The sequence below is a fragment of the Thalia democratica genome, chromosome 2 (genome assembly GCF_965202585.1).
Source record: "Thalia democratica chromosome 2, ktThaDemo2.hap1.1, whole genome shotgun sequence".
Lineage (NCBI taxonomy): Eukaryota > Metazoa > Chordata > Thaliacea > Salpida > Salpidae > Thalia > Thalia democratica.
In genome coordinates, this window is record NC_139166.1 from 65,956,584 (window position 1) to 65,967,481 (window position 10,898).

At 25.1% G+C, this 10,898-nt stretch overlaps 1 protein-coding gene across 1 annotated transcript; it reads left to right on the top strand.

The window, feature by feature from the left end:
- The first annotated feature begins 4,161 nt into the window (after positions 1-4,161).
- Positions 4,162-9,429, top strand: LOC145828871 (kelch-like protein 7). Its single transcript, XM_082936617.1, has 3 exons — positions 4,162-4,342; positions 7,498-8,460; positions 9,032-9,429. The coding sequence occupies exons 1-3, from the start codon at positions 4,162-4,164 to the stop codon at positions 9,427-9,429; spliced, it is 1,542 nt and encodes a 513-aa protein (XP_082792743.1).
- Positions 9,430-10,898: the final 1,469 nt, after the last annotated feature.

Here is a 10,898-nt window from a genome sequence, read left to right on the forward strand (position 1 = left end):
ATTTTCAAAATTTCTTCCTAGTTTTTATAAGTACACAATATTTGAGTCTATTTTTAGTTTGGAATTAAGTTTTTGGTTAGAAACTGTGTTAAATGGTACAAAAATTTTAAATACACTGTATAGCTACTTATAATGTTATATCAAATCAAATAAATTAAATTAAATTAAATTTTCCAAAGAATAGATTTTTTGCCAAATTAAAACTTTACTACTTAACATGTTGAAATTGCTAAAAATTCCTGGTTATTTTTATGATTTTTTCTTCAAAATTCCAGGTTTTGTTTAGGCTTTTTTTTCAAAACTTCTCAATACTAGGGTTTTCTAGGTCTATTAGCCTAAATCAGGGTTTCCAAAAAAAAGGGCCAAATGGTCCCCTTAGAGGCCATGAGCAGTAAAAGAGCCACAGGGGACAAGGAGGTCATAATTTTAAACTTACATTGATATTCTTGACTTGCAGATGAAGAGCAAAAAAAAGGTAGATAATGAGTAAGTTGTTGAAGGGGGCTATGACTTTTTTTATTTTCTAAAGAGGTTCATTTGCAAAAAAAAATTGGGAAACCCTGGCCTAAATTATAAAATTCAAGGTTTTGAGCAACCCTGTATTGTTACTTAAATTTGATGTTCTTTAATCATAATTACAAATTTTACTTGTTAATAAAAAACAAAAAAAAATTATAAGAATAAAACAAAAAGTACCTTTGTGTAGAATGTAATTAGTGAGAAAATAAAAATTTAATAATGAATTCAAAAAAAATTGTTTAGTTTGTACAGATAAACAATACAGATAAAAAATAAATCTATATTATAAATATATATAATAAATTTTTATTTTGAAACCAAATTAATTGTGAGTTAAAATTTATGAGATCTATATATTATTATTTAGTTGATTTGTATTGAACTTGTTAATAAAAACATTTGTTTTTAGTATAGTTACTAAGGTATTTTATAATTTACTTAAATACAATTATTAATAATTATTGTTTATCCAAAAAAGTACAAGCCACTAAATTAAATTTATGTTAAAATGATGTTTTTGTTTGTAATAAATTATTTTAAGTAAGTACCAATTTTTATTAAATTAATATTTTTTATAGTTAGTTTTATGATTTCTTGATGTTTTTTAAGAGTTTGCATTTTATATTCAAAACAGTTAATTATATTTAACTCCATTACTGTGTTTGTACTTAAGGTTTTTCTAACACAATTTCTCAAGAGTTGGACTTTGGTTGTAAACCAGCAGATAATTGAATAAATTTAAACCAATTGTTTTAGAATTTATTTATAGTTTCATAAATGCTTTTTCTTTTATCTCTCTCAAATCTCAAGTGTTTACCATTTTGGTTTCTTTTAATTTCATCTTATCAAGTTTTACAGTGTATAAACAAAACAGTCTAACAAAGAGTTATTCGAAACAAAATAAACTTTTTCACAAACTATATTTGTTTTACTGGTTAGTACGCGCATTTTAGCCGTGCTCAAATCACATAATCCAAAAATAAATGTACACTTAAAAAAAATTCGCCTAACTATATTGAATGGGCTGAATATTTGCATAAATTTAATAAATTAAAAAAAAGATTAGATAAAATAAACAACTTTTGATTATAACATTTAATTACGATTTAGCTTTATGTAAGTAAAAAATAAGATAAATACTTGAATATTGAAAGTATATTGATAAAAAAACATATTTATATATGTATATACATATATATAAATAATCCTAAATTATCTTATTGTTTGTGTTTTGTTTTTAGAAAGTAGCTTTGAAAATTTAATTATTTTGTTTTATGATTCTTTTTAATTTACAACTAATAAAAAGTTTTATATAGTCATAACAGTCAGATTTTAACAGTAAACTTTTTAATGTAAGCTATAAAAATTAGATTTGTCTGTTTTATCAGATGCCCAGAAATTTTGTTTTTTTAGCTCTCTTCCAAAACAACTTAATTATACAACATTTTTAATTATTTTAAGTTATTAAAGTATAGTTACGTATTTATTTCGGTTGGTTTGACAAATAGAAGAAACTTAAAATGTTAGAGGAATTCAAATACTTTATTTTTCTTATTTTAAAATTCTATATTATACCTTAGCAGAAAAATAAATACTTATTTTTATAACTTATTTGTTTTGAGTAATCAAAAAGAACCAGTTTGATTACAAAAAATCTTAGGGAACGTTGAATTTTAAATTAAATTTTAAAACATTATATAAAACCATCATTAAAGTACCACCACGTCTTACTTACATTTAAAATTTGCATCAGACTTTTGATAAAACAACTTTTGTATCTAAAGGAATACATGACTAGAAATTAGTATAATTTTTACCAGAACCTAATATATTTGAATCTCATTTCACTATTTTGTTTATTTAATAAAATCATGGACACCAGTTTAATTAGAAGTCATTGACTTCTTTTTTAACAAAATGGATTTTTAAAATATCCTACCAAAAGTTGAGTGTTTTAAATTTTCTCTACTGGTTGAAAGTAGAGTAGTGTTAGCATAGATTTATTTATTACAAAGTTTATTTGTTGCCCGTGACCATAAAAAAACTAGTTAAATAAAACTTGAATACATTTACCCAAATCAACTGAGCTTTTTTTTTGTTACATAAAACCAGATTGTATAGTTAAGTTGCATTGTTGTTATTTTTAAATCAATTAGGTTTCATACTGAATTGCAAAAGCTTTAGTTTTAGTGTTGCTATTACCATTGCATATTTTAAAAAAAATTTAGATTTTTTTTTATTTTAATGAAAAAAAAAATACAACTGTATAATATTTTTGATAGATACGGTTAGTAGTTTTACATAAACATTTATGTTTTTATTAGTTTTCTATGTTAAAGAAAAGTATTGAACTCTAAGCCAGATTTGTTTTAAAACTATACAAGTTGTATAAGCGTCAGCTTAAAGTGTTTTAATAGTTTAACACTTATCAATATTAAGCTAGTTTTTCTTTATTTTAAATAAAATTTTACGGTAAGTTACAAAGTAGACTATTAAATTCTTAGAATTGCAAATAACAGCACCTGCAATATTTTTTGAAAACTTATTTTATCTCTTATTAAGCAACTCAGACTTGATTAAGCTAACTTATTGAATCATAGCTGTTTTTAACTGACATATAGTTTACTTTGTTTTTGTATGTCTCAGGTAGTTCTTTGGTAAATGAAGAAAGCTTTTCAAAGTTTATCAAATATTAGAAAGTTTATAAATATAAATAATAGTTAGTAAACAAGTGTTAATGAACTTTTTTTACCAGAATAAAAAAAACTTATATTATTTTTTATCCCTTAGTTCAATTGTGGTTATTTAAAATATAAAATAAAAATTGGTAAATTATTTTAAAACTAAACAAAAACTATATATGTATCTAATAGCAAACATTTACATGACTACTTGTCATATTATCAATTTTAAGATTATGCATTGTTTAATTTGAATGCAAAAGTTGACCATATTGTGCAGTATTGTAATTGGAATGCATCTTTCTTATGTTATTAAATTGTTTAACTTTGAATGTTGAGTTTTACTAAATGAGCTCAACCAATGAGAGTGTAAACACTAATGTGTTTCACTGGAATCATAAGTGTCATTTGCAATTAAGTTGAGAAGAATTGTATTGATATATTGCTAAAAGTTATTTTTAGACCTTTTTTAAAACTGCATGTTATTTGTTTTTGTATGTTTATTTTTTAAGCACTAAAATTTGTTGTTTAAAAAAACTTAACTGTTTGGAAATCGTTAAATATTTTATAGCTCACATTATTCAAAGTTTTAAAGTATTTTTAACTAATTAGGTTTTTAAGCTATAATTATTTTAAGTTATTTATAAAGTGATTAATTTTTTAAAATTGTCTTCCTATTATAGTGTTTGTGGTTCTTTTATATAACAGATATAATACATCACCATAACTGTATTGTCTAATTTGTATAAAGTAAACTAAAATAGCATCTAGTAAATATAAAGTACTAGTTAAACAGCCTAAGATTTTTAAATGATGAGTAGTACCAATAAGTTAAACGAACCATTATCTAGACTTATAGTACTTAAACTCTTATTATTTAATGTACACTTTAAAATAATTATATAAAGTTAGGAGTTATATGTAAATATTTTTATGATCTTCAGATAAAAGTACTATAGTAATGAGTGGAAACGCATCAACTGATATTGGAAAAACTGACAGAGATAGAAAAAAGATTAAACTTCAAAAAGACCTTTTACGTTATTGTACTTGTTGTGAAAAGTTAAAATTTGTTTTTTTCTGCAAAAACGATGATTCAATAAACAAGACAATTGTTGCTCTCAGCCATATATCTGAAGAAGGTATTAATTATTTAATGATTTTAATAAACAGTTTTTCGTCTTTTAAAAAATTATTTTAAAAAACACTGTTTAAAGTTAATTATAAATATATTATATAATATGTTTCTAAATATTTTTTTTGTTTAACTCTTCTGATTTTTTACTTCATAACATTAAATGTGTTTTTATGTACTTCAATTTTTTTATATTAAAGTTTCGTAAACATAATTTTATAGTTTTAAATTAAACTTTTTTTTTTAATTTTCAAGGAATTGTAACTTAAACATATATTTCAAACCAATAGCTGATGATTAAAAACAGATTTATTTTTGTTTTTTTTTCTTGTTTTTCCTGTTTAAGTGGCTCAGATTTTGATGCCTGATTCCAACATTTAAACATTAATTTTTATATTTTCTGTTATATTTAAATACAAGTTTTCTCAGTAGGTTTTATAAATCCCTTCAGTTTGGTTCTCGCGAAGATGATTTAGTTTATATAATCACATTATTTTCTATGTATATATATATATATAACTTTTCAAACACTGTTAACTAAAACTTTTAAAAATATTTTAAATAAATATAAAAGTATGTATTCATATATTTAATTAAAATATTATTAAAAAATTTGGTCAACAATGCTTGACATGTCAAACTAAAGCTAAATATTTAATTTCACAATGTCTAATAGTTTCATTATAAAGAAACTAAAGCTTCACTAAGGATTGTAATAAGTAGAAAATTGTAGTATATGAAACAGTTGTAACAACTATTGTTTATTATTTATTATATAATTATTTTATTATATAACTAACAGTAGATTTATACGACCGTTTCGTATATGAGATAAATTTTCCATTGTTATTCTCAAAAAAGGTAAAGTTTATCAAAATTTATAACAGAAATTTAGAATTTAAAAATTTAATAAATATTATAAAGTAGTAATAACGAAGTATTTTATCTTTACTGAGGAATATATGGAATAACTTTATCTCATATACGAAGCATCCGTATAAGTCTTTTGTTGATTATGTAATAAAATATATATTTAGCTTCAATTTAACCTGTCGATCGCTATTGACCAGAACTGTAAAAAAACTATTAATACATATAACATATATGTACATAGAAATAAAATAGATAAACTAAATTACTTTCCACAGAGTCCGCGTGAAGGCCTTCTAAACAGTTTATTGCAGACTGTTATATTAAAAAAAAACATGTTTGTTTCTTATAGCTTTATGATTTAACCCCTAGCTGTTATTATTCTAAATAAGTTGCACTGTGCTTATTTCACACAAAAAAAATAACAATGAAAAATACAAAATTTTTAGAGAACAAATTATAGTGCTATTATTAACTACCTTTCAATCCAGAACTAAAAATCACAAACTGCAAATAAGTGAATATAACATGAAATAATTTGAATGCAAAAGATAGTTTTAACCCTGTGTATAGGCAGTGATTAAAAGAATCAACTGCTGTTATGCATGCGTAGTTGCTCAAACAAGAGGAGTGAATTCATATAGTTTTGTGAACACATAAAAATGTTCCACTAATATTCAATAACTATTAAAAAATTAATGTCATAGTCACTAATTTATATTTTTTTAATTTTTAGTTGCTTGTTTAGAACGAAGTTAAGTTTTGGCTATGAAATTTTTTATCTAAATATTTTTATAATTATATATATACATATATATATTTATTTATAATATAAAAAACAGTTAATTTTCAAATCGTTTACTTAGTTTCAATGCTTTGTGCGTATCCTCGAACCTAATAACAAAATAAATTGTTATTATATAAATAAATATATATATATATATATATATATAATAACAATTAAAACTTGTTCACATCATCAACAGAATTTGAAGACTTGAAGCTTATTGAAAAATGTTCGATACATTTACAGTAACCTCTCGCTTATTTACGCACATTGTGTCCACAAAAAAATGTGCGTAAAGATACGAGAGATCGTAAAGATACGAGAGGTACCAAATATACTTACTATAATGGCTGTTTTATGATATTGCTTCTAGTTAAAACAAACTGGGGACTTTCCCACTTTTAACAATTTGTTTACTTTATTTAAAAATATGAAAACAATAGATAAAACTATACATACATTAAAAACAAGATTTAAATTTATATAAAACAATAATACTTGTAGAAAAATTTTACTTATTTTAATAATAAATAGATTTTATCTTTGTCTTTATTTATATGTGACTTTAATTGATACTTAACATTTATATTCTATTCTACTTAGCAAATTCAATTTAAAATTAAGCATTTGTTTACAACTAAAAAATGATGTAGTGTCTATATTAAAATTTGTTTCTATAGCCTTTTACAAAAATATGCATTTGGTGCTGTAATGGGATTTCTTCTTTTGAACAAAAGTATAAAAATTTATCTGTTATTATTAACAAAATTTCTGATATACTGAGGTATAATTAAATGTTTATCAATTATTCAAGGAACATAAATTTACAAAGTCTAAAGAAAAACAGAGGTAAGTTAATATTTAAAAACACATTTTAAATAAAAAATATACAATAAACCTTTTTTGTGCAATATTAAAAAAAGTTAAAAACTTAATTTTATGAATTTTCTAGAATTCTAAAATGTGTAACTAAACGAGAGTGCGTAACGTGACGAGTGCCTAAAGATGCGAGAGGTTACTGTATATACAAGTGTTTGTTTTACATTAAATGCTTGTTTTTCTGTTCTTTTTCAAAAAAGACTCCAATAAAATATTAACGAAACAAATAATTTAACTAAAAAAATTAATAAATGATACAGTTAATAAAAGTAGACTGTAACAATTTAAATATATTTATTTACTGAGATATCTTTTTTAAAATAAAAATTTCAAAATAAAAACTTTAAAAAATTAAAAAACTTCTGAAGAATATTTAATAAATTAAAACAAAATTTAAAAGAACCTAATACAACTTTTGTCTTTAAAATAAATAATCGAAATTCCTGCTATTAAAAAACATAGAAAAAAATATGAAACCAACATTTTAAAATAAGATACACAAGTTAGTTATACATTAGTTCCAGCATAATTTAGATAAAGTAATAATTTAAACAACAATTTATCAGACGTTTAATATCTATTGTCTAGATCTTTTACTCATCTGATTTTTTATAACTTTTTATCAGGTCACTACGATCAGGCAATCAAAAACTATAGTCTATTGTATAAAATGTTCGGTGACCTCAAGAAAAACATTACTGCCGAAAATGTTTCATTCATTTTAACGGTTGCTGATAGGTTTAGAATCAAAGACGTTTTTGAAACAGCCTTTAACTACGTAGCAAGGTGTTTTACGCTTGTCGTAGATACAAAAAACTATTTTGAGTTAGACTTCAAGCTCGTTTCAAAAATATTGTCGAGCTCCGACATACATATTTGTTCCGAGTTGGAAGTGTTTGGTGCGGCCGACAGTTGGGTGAGTCACAACAGAACGGAAAGAAGCAGGCAGGCAAAACATCTACTACTAAAAGTTCGATTCCCCTTGTTGACGGACAAAGCTCTTGAATTTGTTTTAAACAAAGATTCCTCGTTCCTTGGGAACAAAGAATGCCTCTCGTTGATTACAAAGATATCAGCCGAAAAAGATACGTTTTTTACAGATAGATCTGCCTCGTATTTTACTAACAGATACTGTGCTCAAAATAACTTTAACGTATTGTTTAGTGGGGGAACAGAGAAAATGATGTATACAAGTCCTTTTTGCAACCTAAAGCTAGTTGATCCAATGGTGCTGGATGATTTAAAAATCCTCAAGTCGAAAGTGATAAGACGTTGGGGCTCACAAGCGGTTTGCTTGAAGGGAGACGTTTTCTTTCTGGGAGGCGTAAGTCCCGACTACCATATATTATTACCAATTGAAAAATACTCGCTGGCCACTGGTGAATTCGAAGTAGTCTCCCATATGCCTGATAAACGTGGCTGCTACTGCGTCTGCGCATTCATCGACAAAATATACGTGATGGGAGGAAGTGAAGGAGAAGAAGTGGTATTTGACTCTTGTTTGCAGTTCGATGCTGATAAGCGCGAGTGGAAAGAAGTGAAAAAGATGAAAGAAGCGAGAGAAGAAGCCGCTTGCGCAGTATTCGAAGGTTTTTTTCAATAGTTTTTTTTGTTAATGCTTACAAATAACATATTAAAAGTAATTATATTATAAATAAATATTTTATGGTTCTATGAAAGTCAATTGATAATATCTTGTTAATATGCCTAATAGTATTTTTTATGTTTAATTAAAAAAAACTTTGCTTCATATCGTACACAATACTTTACTATAAATTAAATTTTTTAAAACTCATTTTGATTTAGCTCAGTCTTCTATACATAACTTTTCTAATTTTTAGTTAAACTATGTATTCTAAGTTCTATAGAATTATATCTGGGATGTATATAAATATAGATATCTTTATAATACAAAAAAAACAACTAATTTTTGTATTGTTTACTAAGTTTTAACGTTTAACACAATTAATCAGAACAAAATAAAGTCCATAGCAAAGTTTTTAAAGAATCACAAAAATCACATTATGGCGTTCAAAAAAAAGCTAAACAATTTTATTTAGATTAACTTGAAATCAACTTATGTACAAGTTAACTTAAATACAGTTATAAGTATATATACATGTCAACAAATATAAAGTATTTAAATATTTTAACTTGAAGGTAGAGTAGTTGTCAGCGGAGGATTCGACGGACGCATTCAAACTAACACGGTTGAGGTTTACGATCACGTCGCCGATGAATGGTCAATGACGTCACGCATGAACGAAGTGAGAACCAATCACAGCTTGGTTGCGGTGAGGAACAAGCTGTTCGTGATCGGTGGAGAAACGCGTGAAGTTTTTGATTCTTCTTCCGGAAAGTTTGCGACTTTGAGTGAGAAACCACCGATGTTCGATTCAAGCAAGTGCGTTCAGATTGGAAGCAAAGTTGTTTTGTTCCAAGGTTACTCAACTATTGTTTACATTTACGACACGGATAAAGATAAACTGAAGACTGTGGTATGCGAAGTAACGAGGCGGATTCAAGATTACTGCTGTGTTAGAGTACCAAAACTTTAATCTTGTTTTCAATATTGTTTAAAGTTTTTACATGCTTTGATTTTTAGTTCAATTAGTTGTTACAAAATATTGATATTAAAAATGTTGAAATTCCAATATTTTAAGCATTTTTGAACAAACTAGAGTTTTTTATTTATTTCTCAGAATTTTTTTACGTTTAATTTTCTGAATTTTTGATTATTTTTTTGTACTCTCATCATTAACAAATTAATATAAGTTAAAACACAAGAAGAACTAAAAAGTTTAGTTGTTTGATATTTGTTAGGTTTATTATGTTTATAAAATTAAAAAAAGTATACTTTTTCTTTCATACGCCTTAATAAAAGCTTTAAAGTATAGTAAGTATTTAAAGTATAAGTTCTTAAGAAAATAGTATTTTTTCAGCCTTTTGAAAAAAAGACAATTACCTTATGTTGTAGATAAGGTATTTTTAAATATCTAAGTCGGTTTAATTTGAAACATATAATTTACTTTTAAACTAAGATAAAAAAAAGCTATTTGTAAAGCCAATGAATAATGATCCTTAGATAAACATATGTTTTACATAGAAATTACAGCTATGTACATATGCCTATACGTGTAAGTGTATCTAAGTTTACCCATTTAAGTCATGACGTCATCCAATATCACACAACGACAAGCATCTGAGTTGAAATTATTATACGCATAAGAACTAGCTCTAGTTTAAACTACAAAATAAGATATAAAAACTAAATAAATCTAGTAAAATAACAAATAATATATTAAATTTTATCTAGATTTTTAGGATTGATGTATACAAGACTAAAAGTTTTACATCTTTAACTGTGACGTACATTTTAAGCAAAACATTGGGACCAAGGGCGACGCTCGGGGTCGGAAAACTGCGGCCCGCGAGCACATTACATTTTTGAATGGAATGTGGCCCGCAAAAAAAAAAATTTGTGGCCCGCGAGCATGTAAGTGTGGCCCGCTGAGCAAAAATATATTTTAAGTTAAGTTTGTTTGATTAATTTATTTTTAAGTCCCTGTATAACATTTTAAAAGAATTACAAGACTTTACTGGTTTAGCTTAGAAATGCGAAAAAGACAGGTTAGCATTCCACCAGGTTTTTTTTCTCAATCTCATAATTACTTCTTTTTAACAACAGCAAATTATTTTCTGAAAAAAGAGTGTAAAAAGTGCTTTGAATTAGTAGGAAAGTTATTTAATACCTATTAAGCAAATAAACTAAATGCAAATGTTTTCCGTTTGTACAAAGTTAATGCACAGTAATTAACTAAAATTTGATTTCTTTACAGTTTTTTTTTACACGCTTTATATACCTAAGTTTCTATTACAGATGTTTTATTACTAAATACTATATTTTAGTGTGCACAAAAACATTTAAAATAATATAATAATAAGAAAGAAGGTTAATTTTATTTTGTTTCTGACACCTTTGATTTTCTAGAAGTTTTTTTTTGCATTTCGAAAAAAAATCTTATTC

Coding starts and splice junctions, on each gene's coding strand:
- LOC145828871 (XM_082936617.1), top strand. CDS start 4,162: ATGAGTGGAAACGCATCAACTGATATTGGAAAAACTGACAGAGATAGA. Junction 4,343..7,497: donor CAGCCATATATCTGAAGAAG/GTATTAATTATT, acceptor ACTTTTTATCAG/GTCACTACGATCAGGCAATC. Junction 8,461..9,031: donor CGCTTGCGCAGTATTCGAAG/GTTTTTTTCAAT, acceptor TTTAACTTGAAG/GTAGAGTAGTTGTCAGCGGA.